At 45.2% G+C, this 25,381-nt stretch overlaps 1 protein-coding gene across 2 annotated transcripts in view; it reads left to right on the top strand.

Annotated features, from left to right (window-relative positions):
* Nucleotides 1-22,124: 22,124 nt before the first annotated feature.
* The window catches only part of LOC138797711 (probable E3 ubiquitin-protein ligase HERC6), a 42,538-nt gene continuing 39,281 nt past the window's right edge, over nucleotides 22,125-25,381 (top strand). The window contains exon 1 of one of the 2 annotated variants that reach the window (XM_069978259.1): nucleotides 22,125-22,460. In XM_069978259.1, coding sequence (XP_069834360.1) covers nucleotides 22,229-22,460 — 232 coding nt within the window. In that variant the 5' untranslated portion in view covers nucleotides 22,125-22,228. The remainder of the gene's footprint in view (nucleotides 22,461-25,381) is intronic. The other variant, XM_069978258.1, reaches the window with a different exon arrangement.

Below are 25,381 nucleotides of genomic sequence, written 5' to 3'. Positions count from 1 at the left end.
TTATGTAGTGTGAACATAGCCATATACAATAATAAAACAACATATTTAATTAAAGGAAAAGGTCCGGAGAAAATTTTGCCCCCCAAAGGTTATACAAATCCCCAATATACACTTATTACGGGAAATGCACATAAAGTGTTCTTTCCCTGTACTTACTACTGCATCAAGGCTTCACTTCTTGGATAACATGGTGATGTCACTTCCTGGATAACTGCATTAAGTACTGCATTAAGTACGGCCGTTGTTGCCGATGGCAACAACGGACGTTCTTTTTATGTAGTGTGAACATAGCCATATACAATAATAAAACAACATATTTAATTAAAGGAAAAGGTCCGGAGAAAATTTTGCCCCCCAAAGGTTATACAAATCCCCAATATACACTTATTACGGGAAATGCACATAAAGTGTTCTTTCCCTGTACTTACTACTGCATCAAGGCTTCACTTCCTGGATAACATGGTGATGTCACTTCCTGGATAACATGGTGATGTCACAATCCGACTCCTAGAGCTGTGCGGGCTTTGGCTGCTGGAGAGGATGATGGCAGAGGGATGCTCAGTGTCCCTCCTGTGCCCTGCGTCCCTCAGTGTCCCCCTGCCATCATCCTCTCCAGCAGCCACAGCCCGCACAGCTCTGGGAGTTGGGTCGTGACATCACCATGTTATCCAGGAAGTGACATCACCATGTTATCCAGGAAGTGAAGCCTTGATGCAGTAGTAAGTGCAGGGAAAAAAGCACTTTATAAGAATTTCCCATAATAAGTGTATATTATTGATTTGTATAACTTTTGGGGGTCAATACAATACTTTAATAAACATTTTCGACAGACTTCTCCTTTAAATAACACTTGCATACTGTATTCACCTCACCCATCCCCAAACTGCTTACATTAACCCCTTAACGACATCGGGCGTATGTGTACGCCCCCGCAGCCTGGTACTTAACGCAAACGGGCGTACACATACGCCCGATGTTTACCGGATCGCTGTGTGTAAACACACGGCGATCCGGTAACGATGGCTGCTGTAATACACAGCAGACCATCGTAGCTTGTCAGCACGGGGGGTGGATTACACCCCCCGTGCAGACGATCGCTGTAATTGGCTGATTTATTCAAATCAGCCAACTACAGCAATTTTCCGGTTCCCGGGTCATCGGTGACCCGGGGACTCGGAATTTAATGGTGATTGGTGCTGTACGAGACAGCACCAATCACCATTACTGTGTATAGTGAAGGGGGCCATGGTGCCACCCCCCAGATCGCCGCTATTGGCCGGCCAAGCCCGGCCGGCCAATAGCGGCGATCAAAGTAAAAATAAATATTATTACTTTTCTCTACACCCCTCAGCTAGTTAGCCAAGAGGTGCAGAGAAAGTGTGTGTGGTGTGCAGGCACCAAACTCACCGGATCCCGGCGTCCGGACGGAAGATCTGCGGTCCCGCGGCGTCCACGTGATTCTCCGTCGTCTCCGCTCGGCTCCTGTCGGCTCCGCTCGGCTCTCGTCGGCTTTCGTCGTTTTTCTCCGGATATCTTCGTCCAGGTACTTGTACTGCCCCCTAGCGGCTGACTAGTGTATATAATACACTAATCAGTGGCTTTGGAGTAAAGAGGTTTTTTTTTTTTTCTTTTTCTTCCCAATTTTTTTTTTTTTTTTTTTTTTTTTTGCGCCCTTCCACCGCTGAGTGCTGATCAGCATCGCACGTAAGTGCGCCGCTGATCAGCAACTCCTCTTTTTTGGCGTAGGTTTTTTTTTTCCCCCCTCCCCCCCCCCCCCCCCCCCCCTTTTTTTTTTCTATATCCTACCGCCACTGTCTGCTGATAAGTGCGGAATTTATCAGCAACTCCTTTTTTGGCGTAGGTTTCCCCCCCCCCCTTACTGTGAAAAACACGTATAAAACACTACATTACACTACACTACCCCACATTACACATTACACTACTTGAAATAAAGTTTTACACTACACCACTACACTACATCACATTTACATACCCCCCATACACCAATCCCCGAATAATGTCCCAGAGAGTGTTTTCGGTGGAGGAGGCATACGCGCTTATTGCCTCAGACACCGAAACAGCCAGTGAGGATGAATGGGGGGATCCTTCTTTCCTCCATTCATCCTCATCATCATTATCATCATCATCATCATCCAGTGATGATGACTATCGACCTAAGCGTCCAAGGAGGACGCCTCGGGCTGCCCGCCAGACACGTCATCCCATCCCGCCCCCTGCTCCCCAGACAGGTGACCCCATCCCGTCCCCTGCTCCCCAGACACGTCATCCCAACCCACCCCCCGCCCCCCAGACACGTCATCCCATACCGCCCCCTGCCCCCCAGACAGGTGACCCCATCCTGCCCCCTGCCCCCCAGATAGGTGACCCCATCTGGACCCCAGACCCCCAAAATTATCAGCCCTGGATTCCTGGCTTTATGGCAACGGCGGGAATCCAAATTAACCCCACAGGTCTCAGAGAAATAGACTTTTTCAAGCTCTATTTCTCTGATGACCTTATCAATTTGATGGTGGCGCAAACAAACCTGTACGCGCACCAATTTATAGCCCAGAACCCCTCCTCTTCTTTTGCTAGGCCCATGGCGTGGACCCCTACTGATGCAGCCGAAATGACAAAATTTTGGGGGCTCCTGCTGCACATGGGCCTAGTAAAAAAAACCACAATTCGGCAATACTGGAGTGGGGATATTATATATAATACCCCACTTTACAGTATGGCCATGGGACGGTTTCGATTCGAAGCCCTCCTAAAATTCTTGCATTACAATGACAATGCAAGGTGCCCCCCACGAGATGATCCCTCGTATGACCGACTGTACAAAGTACGGCCGGTCATAGAGCACTTCTCAGCCAAATTTACTGAGATGTATATCCCAGAGAAATACATCTCAGTAGATGAGTCCCTCCTGAGCTTCAAAGGAAGACTCCATTTCCGCCAGTACCTTCCTAACAAAAGATCGCGGTATGGCGCGAAACTATACAAACTCTGTGAGAGTACCTCAGGGTACACTTACAGATTAAGAGTATATGAGGGTAGGGACACCCAAATCCAGCCCCCAGAATGCCCCCCCATCCTCGGAGTTAGTGGGAAGATCGTTTGGGAACTGATCTTCCCACTGCTGGATAAAGGTTATCACCTGTACGTTGATAACTTTTATACCAGCATCCCCCTGTTTCGGTCACTCGCTGCCCGAGCTACTGTAGCTTGCGGCACGATCCGAAAAAATCAAAGAGGTCTACCAAGTCACCCTGTTAGACAAGTAATGCCAAGGGGGGAGAGCAAGGCCTATGCCTGTGACAATATGTTGTTGGTCAAATATAAGGACAAGCGCGATGTCCTTATTTTGACCACAATTCACAGGAATAGCACCACCCCTGTCACTGTACGTGGTACCACAAACGTGGTGAACAAACCTGATTGTGTTCTAGAGTACAATCAGTATATGGGAGGAGTTGATCTCTCAGATCAAGTCCTGAAACCATATAACGCCACGCGAAAAACCAGAACGTGGTATAAAAAGGTGGCCGTATATCTGGTACAGACAGCGATGTACAACGCTTTTGTGCTGTACCGATATGCCGGCCACCCGGGGAAATTCCTTGATTTCCAGGAAGCAGTAATCAAAGCCCTGATATTCGGCAGCCACGGAGCGGGCTCCAGCGCTTCTGGATATGAAGGACCCCGTATCGTACAGGGACAACATTTTCCAGGTGAAGTCCCCCACACTGGAAAAAAGGGGAGATCCCAAAAGAAATGCAGAGTGTGCCGTAAAAGGGGGATCAGGAAGGACACCACTTACCAGTGTGACACCTGTCCTGATCACCCCGGCCTCTGCATAAAGGATTGCTTCAAGGCGTACCACACGTCATTGGAGTTCTAAATTTTCTAAATTCTGTCCCTTATTCCTATTTCAGGGGTCACGTTGATCCAGGGATTAGTCTGATTGCCAATATGGAGTCGGGAAGGAATTTTTCCCCTGTGATGAGGCTACTGTCGTCTGCCTCACGAGGGTTTTTTGCCTTCCTCTGGATCAACACAGGTTGAATTTGATGGACACCTGTCATTTTCAACCTTATAAACTAATAATTGGCCTAATACCCCCAAATTAATTAAAATTGTCCCTTTTCCCCAACTAAATAGGCATGGCCCCCATTCCCATTAGAGGATGCCATGATGCAATTAGAAAGCCTCTGTGCGGCCAGGACAGTAGAAACCCCCCACAAGTGACCCCATTCTTGAAACTACACCCCATAAGGAATCTAACAAGGGGGGCAGCGGGTATATGGCCCCCTGGTGACGGCCACATTTGGGACGTGAAAATGAAAAAAATGGTATTTTTCATCTTCACAGCACATGTTCTACATATGTGCCCGTCACCAGTGGGGTCCATATGCTCACTGCACCCCTTGTTAGATTCCTTATGGGGTGTAGTTTCCAAAATGGGGTCACTTGTGGGGGGTTTCTACTGTCCTGGCAGCACAGGAGCTTTGTAAATGTGACATGGCCTCCATCCTCCATTCCAGACTCTAAATGGTGCTCTGTCCCTCTGGTAGCTTACCCTGTGCCCATATGGCACATTATATCCACATGTGGGGTATTTTCGTACTCAGGGGAAATTACCCTACACGTTTTGCATTTATTTTCTCTTTTAACCCCTTGTGGAAATGAAAAAAATTAAGGCTAGACCAACATTTAGTGTAAAAAAAAAAAAAAAAAAATTACACTAAATCATTGATCTAGTCTTTATTTTTTCTTTTTCACAAGGGGTTAAAAGATAAAAAAAACACTAAATGTGTAGCGCAACGTCCCCCAAGTATGAAAATACCCCACATGTGAACATAAAGCACCAGGCGGGTGCAGGGTAAGCCTCCGAAGGGAAGGAGCGCCATTTGGCTAGAATGGATGGTGAATGCCATGTCGCATTTACAAAGGCCCTGTCTTGCCAAGACAGTGGAGGCCCCCCAAAAGTGACCCCATTCTGTAAACTGCACCCCTCAAGGAATCTAATAAGGGGTGCAGTGAGCATATGGACCGCTTGATGACTGGCACATTTGTGCTGTGAAAATGAAAAATGGAAATTTTTCACTTTCACGTTACATTGTTCCCTATTTGTGCCCGTCACCAGTGGGGTCCATATGCTCACTGCACCCCTTGTTAGATTCCTTGAGGGGTGTAGTTTCCAAAATGGGGTCACTTGTGGCGGTTTACCATTGTCCTGGTAGCATAGGGCCTCTGTAAATGCAACATGGCCCTTGAAATCCATTTCAGCCAAATCCAGCCTCCAAAAGCCAAATAGTGCACCTTCCCATTGGAGGCTCGTCTTGCGGCCGCATGGCGCTTTATGTGCACATGTGGGGTATTTCTGTACTCGGGACAAACTGCTCTACACGTTTTGTGGGTTTTTTCTCTTTTAAACCCTTGTGAAAATGAAACATTCACGGCTAGGCCAATGTTTTAGTGTTAAAAATTTTATTTTTACACAACATCGTTGATCTAGTCTTGACATTTCTCATTTGCACAAGGGGTTAAAAGAGAAGAAACAGAACAAAACATGTAGAGAAATTTCCCTCGAGTACGGAAATACCCCACATGTTGACCTAAGGCGCTATGCGGCCGCAAGACAAGCCTCCAATGGGAAGGAGCGCCATTTAGCTTTTTGGGGCTGGATTTGATTAGAATGGATTTCGAGGGCCATGTTGCATTTAAAAACTCCCTGTGTTGCCAAAACAGTGAAACCCCCCCACAAGTGACCCCATTATGGAAACTACACCCCTCAGGGAATGTAACAAGGGGTGTAGTGAGCATATGGACCCCACTGGTGACTGGCACAAATGTGGAACAATGTGGCGTGAAAATAAAATATTAAATTTTTTTACACTATAATGTTGGTTTAGCCTTGAATTTTTCATTTTCACAAGGGGTTAAAAGAGAAAAAAAACACACAATGTGTAGAGCAATTTCCCCCGAGTCCGTAAATACCCCACATGTGGACATAAAGCGCCATGTGGGCGCAGGGCAAGCCTCCGAAGGGAAGGAGCGCCATTTGGATTTTGGAAGCTGGATTTCACTGGAATGGATTTCAAGGGCCATGTCGCATTTACAGAGCCCTCGTGCTGCCAAGACACTGGAAACCCCCCACAAGTGACCCCATTCTGGAAACTACACCCCTCAAGGAATCTAACAAGGGGTGCAGTGAGGATATGGACCCCTTGATGATGGGCACATTTGTGCCATGAAAGTGAAAAAAATGAAAATTTTCCCTTTCACGTCACATTGTTCCACATTTGTGCCCGTCACCAGTGGGGTCCATATGCTCACTGCACCCCTTGTTAGATTCCTTGAGGGGTGTAGTTTCCAGAATGGGGTCACTTGTGGGGGGTTTCCAGTGTCTTGGCAGCACGAGGGCTCTGTAAATGCGACATGGCCCTTGAAATCCTTTCCAGTGAAATTTAGCTTCCAAAATCCAATTGGCGCTCCTTCCCTTTGGAGGCTCGTCCTGCGCCCCCTTGGCACTTTATCGCCACATGTGGGGTATTTCCGTACTCGGGAGAAAATTCGCTACACATTTTGTGTCTTTTTTTTCCTCTTATCCCTTTAAGAAAATTAAAAATTGAAGGCTAGAACAACGTTTTAGTGTAAAAAATATTTTTTTCTTTTTTCACGCCATATTGTTCAGAAAATCTGTGAAGCACCTGTGGGGTCCAAATGCTCACCGCACCCCTTGTTACATTCCTTGAGGGGTGTAGTTTTCTAAATGGTGTCCCTTTAGGGGTGTTTTTTAGGTTTTGGCACCCCAGAGCCTCTGCCAACCTGAAGTGGTACAGTCAAAAATGACCAAATATAACGGAGGCATTGAAATTCACTAGGCGCTCCCTTATATCTGAGGCTTGTGGTTGCGTCAAATAGCGCAATAGGGCCACATATGGGGTATTTCTATAAACTGCACAAACGGGGCAATCAATATTGGGGTGAATTTCTCTGGTAATAGGTTTATAATTATGAAAAATATTGGATTACAATAAAATCTCTGCACAGAAAATTAAAATTTTCAAATTTCTTACACACTTGGCTTTTATTTCTGTGACTCCCCTAAAGGGTTAAAACACTTTCTGGATATGCTTTTGCAGAGTTTGGGGGGTGCAGTTTCTGAAATGGGGTGCTTTGTGGGGCTTTCTAACATACAGGCCCCTCAAATACACTTTGAACCTGAACAGGTCCCTAAAAATATCTGATTTTGAAATTTTACTGAAAATTTGGAAATTTGCTGCTAATGTTTTAAGCTTCCTATCATCTAAAAAAAATGAAAGATAGTTTAATAAATGCCGCCAACATAAAGTAGACATGTTGCTAATGCTATTTAATATATAATTTATGTGGTATAACCACTTTCTGTATACGCAAAAAAGTTTCAAAGTTGGAAAAATGCATTTTTTCACATTTTTTCACATTATTTGGGTTTTTTTCATAAAGATTTGTTATGAGTATCGACTCCAATTTACCAGAAATGTAAAGTACAATATGTCACGAGAAAACAATCTCAGAATCAGCCGGATAGGTAAAAGCATCCCGAAGTTATTAATGAATAAAGTGACACTGGTCATATTCATAAAATTTGTCTCTGTCATTAAGGCCATTTCAGGCTCTGTCCTTAAGGGGTTAAACACTAGCTCTGACAGATCTGCAGTATGAAGTATTGAGTTACATGTAAAAGCCATTGGTCAAATTCCTGAACATTCTGTAGCTGATGCAACATTACAAGGCATGACAACAGCCCTCGTTCAAGGCTATGGACTGCTAAACTTGCTACTTCATGTCTGGGAAAACTATCAGCATATCAGCAGCTGCACACAGGATAGGCCATCAATTTACTCACTCAACTGATAATTTTATTGACTTAATGGACTTGACTACAGTTCTCTGTATTTGACCTGCACGCTATCATCCAGACATATTTACACCACAAAGCTGTTACCACCTAAAGGGGACATATTACTCTGCAGTTCTTTGGTTTCTAGATGCCATGTGGATGGGAAACATTCATAAGAGCCGAGTTATTTATATATACAGTGTAAAAGGAAATGACAGCGCTCCCAAAACATCATAGTTTTGATGGATTTGTAAATTACTTCTATTTAAAAATCTTAAGCCTTCCAGTACTTATCAGCTGCTGTATGTCCTACAGGAAGTGTTGTATTCTCTCCAGTCTGACACAGTGCTCTCTGCTGCCACCTCTGTCCGTGTCAGGAACTGCCCAGAGCAGTAGCAAATTCCCATAGAAAACCTCTCCTGCTCTGGACAGTTCCTGACATTGACAGAGGAGGCAGCAGAGAGAACTGTGTCAGACTGGAAAGAATGCAGCACTTCCTGCAGGACTTACAACAGCTAATAAGTACTGGAGGACTTAAGATTTTTAAAAGGAAGTAGTTTAAAAATCTTTATAACTTTCAAGTTATAACTGGTACCAGTTGAAAAAAATATTTTTCGCAGGAGTTCCCCTTTAATTGTACTTTTCCATTTATAACTTGGAATTAATTAGTTTAGCATTAAAATTCTGTGAAATAAGATTTGTCCTTGTGGGTTCTCTTTATTGCCAAAGCAGATCCGGATTTAATAAACTCTGTGAAAAATGGTAAAACAGGCCCCCACTGTGCACTGATTTTGTATACTCATTCTTGTAATCTCTTAGGCTATGTTCACAAAACATTTTTTTTTTTGTAAAAGTTTGACCGTTGTTGCCGATTGCAACAACGGCCGTGATTAATGCGAAAATATATGTTACTTTGCCTTCTATGAAATCACGGTCGGAGTGTATACTAATAGTATATGCTCCGGCCGTGATCTTTAGCGGCCCTGCAAAAAAGTGACTTGTCAGTTTTCTGCGGCCGCTATTCATTGAATAGCGGCCACAGAGAACCTGTCAGTGCACACAATGGAGCATGCGGCTCCGGCCTCACGGTCCATTGTGTGCAGTGGGGAGTTCTGATGTGGGCGCACACTGATGCGCCCACATCAGAACTCAGCGGCGCTAAAGATGATCTTTTCTGAGACTGCCGTTCTGTGTCTGAACACAAAGCTGTATAACTAAGGGCCCTATTCCACGGAGCGATAATCAACCGAATTATACCGATTTGGCCGATTATCGCTCGGTGGAATAGAGAAAACGATCAGCCGATGATCGTGTCATCGGCTCATCGTTTATTTAGGCCCAGACCTAAAATCATCGGTCACCCACCGCGCATTGCTGGGTGAGCGGTCTGACAGCTTAGTCAGGCTGCACTGAAGCTGATGCTGTGCCGCGGGATGAAGACGGAGCGGAGGGGAAGCCTTGCAAGGTAATGTATGCTGCAAGGGCTGCAAGGACATCGGTAAAGATCGGTAACTTTTTCATGCCACTTTCTGACCTCAAATAAGTGCTGTGCCCCGAATATTGCACCTACAAAATTGAGTCTATCATCATTTGAAAGTTTAAAAAAAGGCTTTAAATATTAAGTTAATACTAATATAATGTAACAATTTTGAAGAACTCCAGTAAAAATGAGAAACTCAGTGCAGGCAGGAGGTGGGGGGAATATAATATAGCAGCTATACTTACTAGCCCCCGCGCCCCTGTAGTGCTGCCTTAATCCGATGGAGCCCAATTTTTTTTTTATACTCAGACCTGGACTGATCAAAACTTTTGACAAGTCTCTATGACATCTCAAAAGTTTTTTTGTAACGACCGGTACACTTTAAGGCTAAAGCATGCCCGTGAAATGTTGTGGGCTGGCATGTCCCCTCATTCCCTCTTAAGGCCCTATTACACGGAACGATTATCGGCCGTTACGGCCAATAATAGTCCTGTGTAATGGAAGGCAACGATCAGCCGCCAAGAAGATGTCGGCTGATTGTTGCAGTCGTTTGTCTTTCAACATGTTGAAAGACAAATGACTATGATAGCAACGATCTGCTGCAGTCGCACCATGAAATAGGAGCGGCGGCAGCAAACTGCCGCTATCCCCTATGGGCTGCCTGGAAGATCTAGTGTTTACCTGGGCAGCGCCCCCGCACCCTTTCCTGGCCTCCCCTGCATTTACCTGCTTGCTGCCGGAGCATGTAATAGCGGTGGCATCGAGCGGGGAACAAGGATAAAACGAGCGCTGACAGCGCTCGTTTGCTCCTCTATGTTGCCCCCTGTAATAGGGGCTTTACCTTCTTGACCCTCTTTGACTGACAGTCTAGCCAATGCATCGTGGATACAAATACACATGCAATGATTGTGGTAGGTTATTGCCCAGAGCAAGATAACTCACTGCACGTACGCTGCTATTTGCAACCAGAACACGTGCAAAATTTTAAGACAGAGCTCACCACTAGAGCCAAGCCCTGAGTGTCAATCAAGGAGTGGAAGGGGGAGTGAGGAGGCATGCTAGCCCACAACAGATCAGGGGCTCGACACAGCACATGATTTCAGACCTTTGAAATCATGGAACACAAAATCAAAGCTACCATTGTGTTTACTGCAGTAACACCTACACCACATGGGAAGGTGATAGATTCCCTTTAAGGTTACAAACACACTTGGCGGGTCTGCAGCGAGTCTCCATGCTGCGTTTTTGCAGCGAGACTCGCTGCAGATCCCGGCCCTATACTTTTAATGGCAGACAAACACGCCGCAGGGATGTACATCCCTGCTGCGAGTTTGTCTGCAGCCCACCCCATTAACCCCCCGTCCGCCGGAGCTGATACTTCACCTGATCCCGGCTCCGGCTGTTCCCGATGTCTTCAACAAGCCGGAGTGGGGACCAGGTGAAGTATATGCTCCAGCCAGCCGCCCGCAGCCCCGGCCGCCCGATCGCACACCCCCCCGCAGCACCGATCGCCCGCCCCCCCCCCCGCAGCACCGATCGCTCGCACGCCCCCCCTGCAGCCCCAGCCGCCCGATCGCCCCCCCCCCCATGGGGGCTGCAGGGGGGCGATCGGTGCTGCGGGGGGGGGCGATCGGGCGGCCAGGGCTGCGGGGGGGCGATTGGGGGGGCGTGCGATCGGTGCTGCGGGGGGGGGGGGCGATCGGGCGGCCGGGGCTGCGGGCGGCTGGCTGGAGCATATACTTCACCTGGTCCCTGCTCCGGCTTGCTGAAGACATCGGGAACCGCCAGAGCCGGGATCAGGTGAAGTATCAGCTCCCGCGGCCGGGGGGTTAATGGGGCAGGCTGCAAACAAACTCGCAGCAGGGATGTACATCCCTGCTGCGTGTTTGTCTGCCATTAAAAGTATAGGGCCGGGATCTGCAGCGAGTCTCGCTGCAAAAACGCAGCATGGAGACTCGCTGCAGACCCGCCAAGTGTGTTTGTAACCTAAATGTACCAAAGAAGAAAAAGATAAACAGGTATAAAAAGACTGCACATCCAAAGAGTAAAGTAGAAAAAACTATGGGGGAGATTTATCAAACATGGTGTAAAGTGAAACTGTCCCAGTTGCCCCTAGCAACCAATCAGATTCCACCTTTCGTTTTCCAAAGAATCTGTAAGGAATGAAAGGTGGAATCTGATTGGTTGCTAGGGGCGACTGAGCCAGTTTCACTATACACCATGTTTGATAAATCTCCCCCAATATCTTTATTCCTGACACGTAAAAGACTCACAATGGGTTAAAAACACTTAAAGGGGTTGTCCAGCAAAAATCTTTTTCTTTCAAATCAATTGATTTCAGCAAGTTATTTAGATATGTAATTTACTTCTATTTAAAAATCTCAAGTCCTGCAAGTACAAGCTGCTGTATGTTCTGCAGGAAATGATGCTTTCTTTTCAGACTGGCACAGTGCTCTCTGCTGACATCTCTGGCCAAGACAGGAACTGTCCAGAGCAGTAGCAAATCCCTATAGAAAACCTCTCCTGCTCTGCCTCCAGCGGAGATGTTAGCAGAGAGCACTGTGTCAGAAGGAAAAGAAAACAACATTTCCTGCAGGACATACAGCAGCTAATAAGTATGGGAAGACTTGAGATTTTAAAAAAGGAGTAAATTACAAATCTATATAACTTACTGATATAACTTGTGCCGGGGTACTCCTTTAAAAATGAACAAAATCATTTCAACACTGATATGAGTAAAGCTCAGTGAACCCCACTCACCCCCATATAGAGAGCAGCAAAAGCATAACAACATTGGAAACATATGAAGACACAGTAGCTGCCTAACTATGTTTTCCAACATCAAGAACAAATCAAAGCAAGCTAGCATAAGAATTTAGCATATCAGATACAATGATATACCAAAGTTACTGCTTTCTGTGGTGGGAAGGAAGATTCCCTTTAACTCACACTTAGTTGGAAGAAATCCATTTTCTATGAAGTATCGCACAAAATGTTTGTGTAGGTATGTAAAGTCATTTTACATTCTGACAAGTGGAATGTGGAGCTGGGAATGCTGTAACCTCAGCACTATGACATACAGATCTAGGAACTTTGCCTATATATATATATATATATATATATATATATATATATATATATATACAGTATATATACAGTATATATATATATATATATATATATATATATATATATATCAGACATTAAAGAGATTTTTGAACTGATTTACAAATAAAAGGTCTCCTGGAGTATGTAGGTTTAGGCTATGTTCCCACTAGGTAAAAATAAGGTCAAATAACGGTTATTAACATTCATGATCATTAATAATGGCCGTTGTTTTGCAATAATGGACGTTATTTGCCCTTATTTTTACCTAGTAGGAACATAGGGCTAGAAGATAGCAGTGCACCAAATGAGGATGCTCGTGTCCCTGTCTCATTCTGCAGCAATGGAGCTCACACACAACAGTTCTCCAATTACAGAGCTGTTTTATTGATTATTTATTGGGGGACCAGTTGAACTTTGTACTGACACCTTTCATCTTACAATAAGGATAACTTGAAGAAAAAGTTGTGACAGTTTTACAACTTCCTTCTTCATGCAGTGAACTTTATGGTAATGTTGAACAAGCCGGGAGGACAGAAATGGCTGCACATCGCATCCATGGTTGATACAAAAGCTTTATCAGAAGTTAGTATATAATTTGATCAAACCATATTGCCTCATGTACCACGTGCAGGTCTCTGATACACATGAGTCCCTACAAGAAACTACACTGTGCCGGTCAGCGAATGCCAACCCCGCAAAACAAGCGCAAGCAGGGAAGGCCCCGCCGGAGAAAGCGGCCACCAAGCAACACAAGTGTGAACAAGCTGTTACCTCTCACCATTGCTCCTGCAGGTAGAATAGGAGAAAAGAGGAGGTACTTACCGTATGTATACAGAGACTTTCTGCTAATTTGGATCACATGGGTCTTACAAAGAAGGAGTGCTAGCCACAAAGAAAAGGGACAAAATACATAAAATATGCAAAAGCCTAAAGGACAAAAATGGCTGCACGTCGCACGATACGAAAACTTGTTCAGCTACATTAAAAACCAACATCAAGGTTAGTATATAATTTGATCAAACCATATTGCCTCATGTACCACATCTGTCTCTCCAGGCTTGTGCATTATAGTAACGTTGAGAAGCTATCTTTTTTCTGTAGGTCAGTATGACTACAGCGATGCCCGATTTATATAGCTTTCATTTTATTTTACTACTAAATATACTTAAAATCTGACCCACATAACCTTTTTATCTAATTCTTTTCATTGGCACATTTATGGTAGGTGTGTCACTACACTGCCAAGTTGGGAACTATTGACCTGAAAAAGTGCTTACAGCATTGTCACTCCATGCAATCAGTCTGTAAGAGTGATGCAATGGTTGCAAATGTGAAATAAGTTTTTGGAAATAGTTGTTACTACTATGGTGCCACCACATGGAATCCTGGGGTACTGCACTGTACAGGCTGTGACTGCTGCTGTATTATTATGGCTTAGAATACCTATCCTAAACCCCTTCACGTCAGCAATCTGTATATATACGTTCCTGCTGCACATACCCCGTGCAGCAGGAGCGTATATATACGTTCAGTCCAGCCACTTACCTCTGTCCTGTTGGATTGTCGTTCTTTGCATACAGTCTGCTCTCAGGCAGGCTCTATGCATAGATCGCCAATAACAACGCTCTATGCTATACTATGGCATAGCATAAATAAGTATATGCGATCTAACGATTGCCTTGGGGTAGACTGGGGGTGACTGGAGCAGACTGGGGGTGACAAGCAGACTGGAGGGTGACTGGGGCAGACTGGGGGTGACAAGCAGACTAGAGGGTGACTGGAGCAGACTGGGGGAAACTGGGGGTGACTGGAGCAGACTGGGGGTGGCTGGAGCAGACTGGGCGTAGCAAGGGCAGACTGGAGGTAGCAGGGGCAGACTGGGGGTGGCTGGAGCAGACTGGGGGTGACTGGAGCGAACTGGGGGTAACTGGAACAGACTGGGGGGTAACTGGGGCAGACTGGGAGAAGCAGGGGCAGACTGGGGTGACTGCAGCAGACTGGGGGGTGGCTGGAGCAGACTGGGGGGTGGCTGGAGCAAGCTGGGGGGTGGCTGGAGCAGACTGGGGGGTGGCTGGAGCAGACTGGGGGTAGCTGGGGTAGACTGGGGGTAGCTGGGGCAGACTGGAGCTGTATCTCCTTCAGCATCATCCCCCTCATGTGGACCCCTCATAATACCACCAGTATAATACAGTGAGGTGTGAGACTGCTGGTATAATGAGGTGCCCACATGAGGGGTAGAGATGAGCGAATTTGCTGAAGTTCGGGTTCGTATGAACCTGAACTATCGGCTTCTGATTCCCGCTGTCTGCAGCCTCCGTAAACAGGGTGGATACAGCGTAAGGACCGCCTGGAAAACTGGGATACAGCCTATGCCAAGGTCTGTATCCCAGTTTTCCGGGCGTTCCGTAAGGTTGTATCCACCATCTCCACGGAGGCTGCAGACAGCAGGAATCAGAAGCCGATAGTTCAGGTTCATACGAACCCGAACTTCGGCAAATTCGCTCACCTCTAATGAGGGGGTGATGCTGAAGGAGGTAAAGCTATATACATTGGTGTGAGAGACTGGTAATCAGAGCTGTGTATACCCTGGCCTCTCCAATGTACAGTAAATAGCTTTACTTCCTCCATCATAATCCCCCTCATGTGGGCTCCTCATCATTACCTGGCTCCCTGCAGCACACAGCCATCTTTGTTTCCTTCAGGCTCTTCTAGCTCTTACTTTACTTCAGCTCACAGTTTGCACTGGGGCCGTCACTGAGGCGGGGCATGATGTCACAGGGGTGGGGCTTGCCGAGACATACCCGGGACATTAATTTGCCCTGTCAAGTCCGGAGCAGTCCTGGCAAAACCGGGTCTGTTGGCAACTATGCCTGTCCCATTGACTCAATGTGATTTCTCAAGCGCAATCCGCCCAAAGAATTCCTTAGTGTGAACATACCCTATAAATTGCATGGCCAAAAACTCGAGCTAAATCAGAGTAATTAGCTTACATAAAGCACACATACAGCACACATAGCTACATACTACACAGGTGTCGAACTCAGGCCCTCCAGCTGTTACAAAACTACAATTCCCATCATGCCTGGACACTCAGCTAAAGCTTTGGCTGTCCAGGCATGATGGGAATTGTAGTTTTGTAACAGCTGGAGGGCCTGAGTTCGACACCACTACATGTAAGCCTGTTGTTATTCAGCCACCACTAATGAGATAGTGTTAGAGTGTATAGGGACACACCTTGTAAACAGAAGGAATGATAACACCTAGCTATTAATTGACATGTCACCTATGTTACTTTTACAGGAAATGCTCAGGAAGTGCCTAATGCACGTAGCGGGACCTTTCGTAGCTCAATACAATTACAATGGTCCCTCAACTTACATTGGCCTTAGGTTACAATATTTATACAATAGTCCTCTCTGGACCATTGTAACTTAAGACCAGACTCAACATACAGTGGTAAAGAAAAGTGAAAACATGCAGTATCACACTGTACTGTAGAGAGGCGCTACTGGACACCCAAGCAGTGCATATACTTCAGTAATACTTGACTTTTACTAGTAAAATATTCACATGTGCCACAGATCCTGACTTTGTAGCACTGTACAGTGATTCCTGAACTTACAATGGCCTCAGGTTACAATATTTTTAACATACAATTGTGGTGAGCCCCCAGATAGTGTTATAGCGGTGGGATGGCCGGTCACTTGCTAGATGGAAGTGTGACACCACTCCTGTGGTGGATGGCCGAGGTACAGCCGGACCTTAAGGTTTTGTCACGTGACACCAGAGCCTGGTGGGCACATAGGTGTGATGGCACATCTGCTTTTAAGGTGTAAGGCCGGTTATACCCTTTTCCCCTGTGGTCGGTGTCCTGTCGGGTTGCTACCGGGTCCCTTGGGATAGTGTAGTCACGGATGATATAGTCACAGGTGGCCAGAGCGGTGTAATGACCCTCCCGGATAGTAGGACCCGCCAACCACAGAAAGGGGAGATGTACCAAGGTTGCGGTGTATATGCTGTGTAGGTGGTAATGAATATCACAGACTCACAGACAGGTGGTAACGTTGACTTGATTTACTATTGGTAAATGTGCAACAGGTGATACAGATGTGCTCGGATATACACTTGACAAAGTTCCATTAAATACAAAGACATAAAACCACCAGATCTGCTTGAAAAGTGCTGAATAGGATGTAGTAGAGTTGTTAAGATTGTACTGAGGTAGCGTAGTAGAGAGGAGGGTGCCGTGAGAGTCTCAACCCAAGTAGTAATGTGCTCTGCCGGGATGTTGGAGTGTATAGAAGAATACTTGTAGAAGAAGAAGACAACCTGTGCCCGTGTATTGACCTTTCTATACTCTTCACACCACCTTATGCCCACTAGCTTTGGCTGAACCGTACTAATGGGTGATACAGGCCCCAGACTTGTTACCTGGGATGATCAGAGTGATGAGTGTTCCCTGGCTGACACTCTTGCTGCGAGATGGATTTCAAAGGCTTTCCAGTAACTTTGCTCCACCCGGATCAGTTCCTAGCTCTTTGGCTCTTTAGTGGATACTGTCCTGCACTGTTGTTACTCCTAGTCCTCGGCATGGGATGAGGTGATCTGTTGGCTAGTCCTCTCCTAAGAGGTTTAACACTGCATTATGCAGGGTATAGGTACTTGAAGAAAGAAGTTTGTAAGAGAGCACTGCCCTGCGTCTTACCCATGTGGGGCACTGACTAAGACTAACTCCTCTTTTGTAGAGGGGACCTGGCAGAGGGCCAGGACCTAGGTATAACCACTGTGGAGAGCTATCTGAGCTGCATCCTTTTACCTCAGAAGCTTAACTAAGACTCCTATCCAGGGATTAACTTCCTATCCCACGTGTAAGGTGCGCTGTGGTTGGGTGGAAAGAGTGCAACAGAAGAGAAGAAAGGGAAGAGGTGATAGGACAGAAGAAAGTAAAGATCCTACTGGTTCACAGAATCTGGTACACATAAATACAATAACCCTTTGAGACACTTCAGCTGTGCGGCATTCACATTTCAATACATAATACAGCGACATCTAGTGGTCATCCCTTAATACTACTTTGACTGCAATAAGACCACAAAAAGTACAGACTTTTGCGAAGGGTGTGAACAACAGTAACACCTCTAGTGGGACAACACACATTGTTCCTTTCTGGCCCATCGTAACTTATCCAGACTCAACATACAGAGCTACAGTCAGTACAATGCTACAGACAGTCAGTGAATAGCAAGATCATCGACAATAAAGGCAGTGTCAGACTGGCCCACCAGAGGACCGGAGGATCCTCTGGTGGGCCACCAGCTTTAGAACCCGCACTAACACTGACTGACTGACTGTTGTTTCTCATTGGTTCTTCATTGGTTGGCCCCCAGGATCATTTCCTTTAGTGGACCCCAGACACCCCTGTGCAACACTGAATAAAGGTATGCTCACACAGAGCAAAACAGGTGGAATTTCACAACTGAGCCCCCCACCACGGAATCCCACCTGCCTCAGTGCCTCTATGGGATGGCTTGCGTGCCTCCACTCCCACCGCTCAAAGAATTTACATTAGCAGAGAGCAACGGAAGTGTAGGTGCGCGAGCCGTCCCATAGAGACACTATGTGACACTGAGGCAGGTGGGATTCCATGGCAGGGATCTCCGTTGCGGATTTTACAACTGTTTAACGCAGTGTGAACGGGCCCTAAAAGTGCCCATTTTACTTGTAAACCCCTCATATCTGCAGCACGCGCCGGGCTTCCGACAAGGATATCTCCGCCCCGAGATTGGCTCCAGGAGCGGGACTTGGCGAGATGGGGTAAGTATCCGGGACTCTAGCAGGGGGTCGGGTGGCCTTCACCCCAGCACGGGGAGTGACAGGTTCCCTTTAAATCTTGATTTTTTTTCCCCCTCATTTTGGGGTTCTTAGAACCAATTATCAGTTTTCCGTAGAGTTTTTTGTCTCAAGATACAATAATGTCAACCTACAATGGTCATCCTGGAACCAATTATTTTTATATCTTAAGGGACCGCTGTATCAGATTCCCGCTGTCTGCCCGCTCCGTGCAGCGGGCGGATACAGCGGGAGGGCCGCCTGGAAAACTGGGATACAGCCTATGGCTATGGCTGTATCCCAGTTTTCCAGGCGGTCCTCCCGCTGGATCTGCCCGCTGCACGGAGCGGGCAGACAGCGGGAATCATTACCGAAAGTTCGGGTTCATACGGGGTTCGGACCATCCCTAAAATTATATATTTTGTTCATATGTTCACGTGACCGGCTGACGCCACATCTTGCATTACAATTACCTGTATCCAGGCATCCCCAGATGGGACAAATGGTGAGTTCGGAAGCCTGTGCATGAAGGAGAATTCTACCGATACTACGTTTACATGTATATATTTTCGTTTGCATGATTAGGTTAAACTTTATTGTTGATTTCATGCTTTTTTCGCCTGATTTCTGCAAGCCTCTTTTTCACTTGCTTGGCACTACGTATGCACTATGTCAATCACTAGGGGAGTGTCTTGACCCCCCTCGTGACCTTATCAACACATATGTATCCACTATTGCTCATTTGTATCCACCAATCATTGTATTGCACTGATGTATTTAAGATTTTGAAATGTTTCATTGAGCACGCTTGAGAATGGCGGCGAGAAGCTGCCGAAACATCGCGCACATGGTATGCTGTGATTTACTACTACAATAAATTCACTTTGATTCACCTGAATCTACAGAGTGCCATGGGATTTCCTGATATATTTATTACGAGGTCTGGTCAAGTCTCGCCTGCTGGCACCTACAACGTCTTGTGCTGCTTCTTTTCCTTTTGATATATAAAAGAGCTTAGCAGTTGGGTCGGGGAACCTAATGATTGAACTTAGGTAGAGAGTTCCCACAGTCCTAGGATTTTTAAGAATAAATAAACAAAGTGGAGGGACTGTGGTGAAAATGCTATAATACGTCTTATAGCATGTATTTATTAATATGTACATTAAACACAAACATGAAAGACAGGTTTTATACTTAGATGATTATAGGTAAAGATATAGGGGGTACGGGGTAAAGGTACGAGATGGGTTACCCCTAGTTTAACCCTGCCTATTGCTGAAGTGGGACCCCCTGGTTTAGGCGTCCCCAAACAACAGGAGGGACTGACCCTGTGCTAGGGTTGTGTAGGTCTTTCCCGTCACAGATGTCAGTTGTCACTGTGTCTGGTAATATACAAAGTGTGTAGCATATGAAAGGCAGGTGTAGATGTTTTTTAGTCGTGGTTCTGATATCCCTTCTTCCGTTTATCCAACGCGTTTCCCTTGTTCTATGGCGACAAGTTCCTCAGGGAGTAGGAAGAGTGTTGGAGTATCAATGGGATATGCCTTGATACATGTCTCAGTCTGATCCAGGAAAAGTTGAATTTACAGATGAATGTTGTGGGTGCTCCCAAGTCTGTTGTAGGGGATCACCGTTGTATGTATAAAGATACGTCTGGTGGACAAGTTGTGGTCACTTTATCCAGATTTGTGTCTGGTCTTGTGTGTTAGTTGTTTTCTGCCTTTACAGTATGATCAACTGTGTAGTATAAATACGAGCTGTAGTAGATAGGTAACCAGCAATCTCAGTTCCCAGATGGTGTTAGTAAACAGATGTAGTTAGTTTGATCCAGATAGTTTTTCTCCTGCAGAGTGATGAGCTGTGGAGCGTGCACTGGGTCTGCTGTGAGGTCTCAGAGATGCTGAGTCATCTACTGTCTGTGCGAGGTGCCTGGTGGGGGCGCGTCCTCGTGTGCTGGCTACTGCAGCAGTTTTCCAGGCGGTCCTCCCGCTGGATCTGCCCGCTGCACGGAGCGGGCAGACAGCGGGAATCATTACCGAAAGTTCGGGTTCATACGGGGTTCGGACCATCCCTAAAATTATATATTTTGTTCATATGTTCACGTGACCGGCTGACGCCACATCTTGCATTACAATTACCTGTATCCAGGCATCCCCAGATGGGACAAGTGGTGAGTTCGGAAGCCTGTGCATGAAGGAGAATTCTACTGATACTACGTTTACATGTATATATTTTCGTTTGCATGATTAGGTTAAACTTTATTGTTGATTTCATGCTTTTTTCGCCTGATTTCTGCAAGCCTCTTTTTTACTTGCTTGGCACTACGTATGCACTATGTCAATCACTAGGGGAGTGTCTTGACCCCCCTCGTGACCTTATCAACACATATGTATCCACTATTGCTCATTTGTATCCACCAATCATTGTATTGCACTGATGTATTTAAGATTTTGAAATGTTTCATTGAGCACGCTTGAGAATAGCGAGGTGCCTGGTGGGGGCGCGTCCTCGTGTGCTGGCTACTGCTGCAGTAGCCAGCACACGAGGACGCGCCCCCACCAGGCACCTCGCACAGACAGTAGATGACTCAGCATCTCTGAGACCTCACAGCAGACCCAGTGCACGCTCCACAGCTCATCACTCTGCAGGAGAAAAACTATCTGGATCAAACTAACTACATCTGTTTACTAACACCATCTGGGAACTGAGATTGCTGGTTACCTATCTACTACAGCTCGTATTAATACTACACAGTTGATCATACTGTAAAGGCAGAAAACAACTAACACACAAGACCAGACACAAATCTGGATAAAGTGACCACAACTTGTCCACCAGACGTATCTTTATACATACAACGGTGATCCCCTACAACAGACTTGGGAGCACCCACAACATTCATCTGTAAATTCAACTTTTCCTGGATCAGACTGAGACATGTATCAAGGCATATCCCATTGATACTCCAACACTCTTCCTACTCCCTGAGGAACTTGTCGCCATAGAACAAGGGTAACGCGTTGGATAAACGGAAGAAGGGATATCAGAACCACGACTAAAAAACATCTACACCTGCCTTTTATATGCTACACACTTTGTATATTACCGTATTACCAGACACAGTGACAACTGACATCTGTGACGGGAAAGACCTACACAACCCTAGCACAGGGTCAGTCCCTCCTGTTGTTTGGGGACGCCTAAACCAGGGGGTCCCACTTCAGCAATAGGCAGGGTTAAACTAGGGGTAACCCATCTCGTACCTTTACCCCGTACCCCCTATATCTTTACCTATAATCATCTAAGTATAAAACCTGTCTTTCATGTTTGTGTTTAATGTACATATTAATAAATACATGCTATAAGACGTATTATAGCATTTTCACCACAGTCCCTCCACTTTGTTTATTTATCCTTTTGATATATATATATATATATATATATAGAGAGAGAGAGAGAGAGAGAGAGAGAGACTCTGCACTTAGGGTAGGCATATTTTAAAGTGTCACTGTCGGGTGGCCTTCACCCCAGCACCGGGAGTGACAGGTTCCCTTTAAATCTTGATTTTTTTCCCCCTCATTTTGGGGTTCTTAGAACCAATTATCAGTTTTCCATAGAGTTTTTTGTCTCAAGATACAATAATGTCAACCTACAATGGTCGTCCTGGAACCAATTATTTTTATATCTTAAGGCACCGCTGTATCTGTAGCCAAAGACAAAGAAGTTTCTCTTTCCTCTATCATAATACTGTACCTACCATTAATACAAGCCAAGAAACCTCCCTGGTTGTTCTGCAGTGGAAACTTTACCCAGATAAACACATCAGATGACTCTGCAAGGTGGAGACTGAAAGCAGCTGCTGTGGACAGTGGGGAGAGCTGCACTCCACATCCCAGCCCTTACAGTACATCACATCTGCAAACATGCACTGCTGGGGTAACAATAGGTACGGTCAGCTGGGTCTTATAGACAAAGAAGGAGAAGAAGAAGATGTTACCTTCACAAAAAATGACTACTTCACTAGTCAGGTGGCTGTTCGGAAGGTGGCATGCGGAGGAAGACATACCCTTTTTCTCCAGGAAGATGGCATTGTTCTTGCTTGTGGTAACAATTCCTGCGGACAGCTGGGCAGGAAGACTGACACTAGCTCCTTAGGTAAGTGATCTCACTTAATGGATATTTTTACCTGTTTTATATTAATATAGGCAAACTTTTTTTTATTTATTTGCATTTTTTGGTGCTAAAAAAATTCAGGTGAATTTTTTTTCGCAGCTTTATAAGACATATATGAAAAACAGAATGATGTAATATGATGTAGCAGGTTTACCTTAAGTCAAATGTAAACTATTTAAAGCCATGCAAAATGACAGACTCAGCTCTGCTGCATCTACTTGATCCTTTAAATATTAAAAAAATATAAAAGTTCGATAAAAGTTGTTTCCTCATGAAAAACTTCAGCAGAAGGTGAAATAGTAGTTACCTGGAGAACGAACGTCAGCGCCTTGATAAAACATCGGCTTTTCTTTTGTATACTTTATACAAATTCATAATCTACATAGGAGAGGGTTAAAACTCAAGTTTCGTTTCTCTTCCTCCTGCTACTAAGTTTCACTTTCCTTATTCCAGAATCTGACTGCAGATGGCAGTACAAATATCACACAACACATTCACACATAAGGTAATAAGAACAGCCGGTGAGCCCCATCCTTTCCATAGTTTGCTACCATGTACAAAACATTAACCCCTAAAGGAAACGTCAATTTTCACAGTAAGGTCTTTTTTTTAATCCCTGTGTTCCATCATCTGTAACTTTATTATGAGCCCATATGGCTGCATGAAGCCTTGTTTTGCAGTTTGGGTTTACCTTGGGTTGTAGTTTTTGAGGTTCCCCTATAGGTAACGTTTAATAACAATTTTTTAATTTGTTAATTTTATTGTAGGACCTTCTTATATTTTTACATTGAAAGTGTCACTGTCATTATATCTTTCACAATTTAAATCAAACAGGGGATGTGATGTAAAGCATGTTTGCAATTTACATTAAATATCATTTTTTAGTTAAAGGGGCACTCAAGCAAAAAAAAAAAAATTCTTTCAGATCAACAGGTGACAGAAAGTGTCAGAGATTTGTAATTTACTGTTATTAAAACATCCCCTTTCTTCCAGTACTTTTCAGCTGCTGTATATCCTGCAGGAAGTGGTGTATTCTTTCCAGTCTGACACAGTGCTCTCTGCTGCCACCTCTGTCTGTGTCAAGAACTATGGAGAGCTGTAGCATATCCCCATAGAAAACCTCTCCTGCTCTCCAGACTGAAAGAATACACCACTTCCCAGGGACTCCTCGAAAAGCTAGCCCTGTGCAAACTATACATGTGGGATATATTCAGCTTCCAGGTTCTGTATGGCTGCTATTTGGTGTTATGGAAAACTCGTCTATAACTCTGTTGCTTCATCATTTGCTGTAGTAATATGTTTCCTATATTTTTGGTAGGATAATCACCTGTATTATTTTACATAGGAATTTCAATACTTATTTTATTTATATATATGTATATATATATATATATATATATATATATATATATATCTTAGGGTAGGCATATTTTAAAGTATCACTGTCGTCGTCCCCCCACCCCTTCCCCCCAGAAATCAATAGTACAGGCGATTTTAAGAAACTTTGTAATTGGGTTTATTAGTTTATTAGGCAAATATGCCATCATCTGCATTCAAAAAGACTTTCCCCAGGTCCCCTCCCCCCTCCCTCTCATTCACTGCTCATTATCAGAAAATCTCTAGTCTTTTACATCAGTCGTGCCCTTTCTAGCCTATGGAGAGGGGGGGAGGAGGGATTTGGAAGATTAGTCGGCAACAGAGAGCAGAGAACAAAGGATTACACAGTGGGAGCTGTGTGAAAGCCGGTATTCATAGGTCAGAGAGGTCAGTGCTGACTTCAGAGGAGATAGCACGGTGATTTAGCTGTAAATTAACTCTTTGTTGTCCTGTTTTGGTGCCTCATCTCCCTCCACCCCTCCCCTCTCCATAGAGAACAATGAAGATGGGGGGAGAGCTTCAAACTGCTTTTTCATGATAAAAATTCATTTTTCGGCTAATAAACCCAATTACAAAGTTTCTTAAAATCACTTGTACTATTGATTTCTGCAAAAATAATTTGAACGACAGTGACACTTTAACCCTTAGACGACCCAGGGCGTATAGTTACGCCATGGAAGTCTGTCCCCAGACGACCTAGGGCGTAACTGTACGCCCTGGGTGTTATTCCCGCTATGAAGCGCGCTCCGGAGCGGAGCGCGCTTCATAGGAGGTGGGGGCCGGCTGCAGTGAGCAGCCGGGACCTCACCGGCAATGACACGCTGCAGCGATCGCGCTGCCGCGTGTCATTAACCCCTTAAACGCCGCGATCGCGGCGCGACCGCGGCGTTTAAGTGTAAGTGACAGGGGGAGTCCCCTGTCACTTACCGATCGGGACCCCCGCAGTGTGACTGCGGGGGTCCCGATCGGTAAAACGGACTGCTGGAGGTCTCTTACCTGCCTCCATGCGGTCCGATCGGCGCTCTGCTACTCTAAGCCTGCACAGGCAGGCTCAATGAGCAGATCGCCGATAACACTGATCAATGCTATGCCTATGGCATAGCATTCATCAGTGTAGAAATCAAACCAATCTATGTAAAAGTCCCCCAAAGGGACTTCAAATGTGTAAAAAAAAAAAAGTTAAAAACACTATTACACTACCCCAAAACCCCTCCCCCAATAAAAGTTGAAATCACCCCCCTTTCCCATTATATAAATAAAACATATAAAAATAAATAAATAGATAAACATATAATATACCGTAGCGTGCGTAATTGTCCGATCTATTAAAATATAACAAGCGTCATTGCGAACGGTGAACGGCGTACACGAAAAGAGGGGAAAAAGTGCGCGGATTACCGATTTTATGTTACATTATATATATAAAAAAATTAATAAAAAGTGATCAAAACGTCCGATCTTTACACATATGGTATTAATAAAAACTAGAGATCATGGCGGAAAAAATGACACCCCATACAGCCCCA

This window comes from Dendropsophus ebraccatus, chromosome 7 (assembly GCF_027789765.1).
Source record: "Dendropsophus ebraccatus isolate aDenEbr1 chromosome 7, aDenEbr1.pat, whole genome shotgun sequence".
Lineage (NCBI taxonomy): Eukaryota > Metazoa > Chordata > Amphibia > Anura > Hylidae > Dendropsophus > Dendropsophus ebraccatus.
This window is presented reverse-complemented; position numbering and strand designations above follow the sequence as displayed.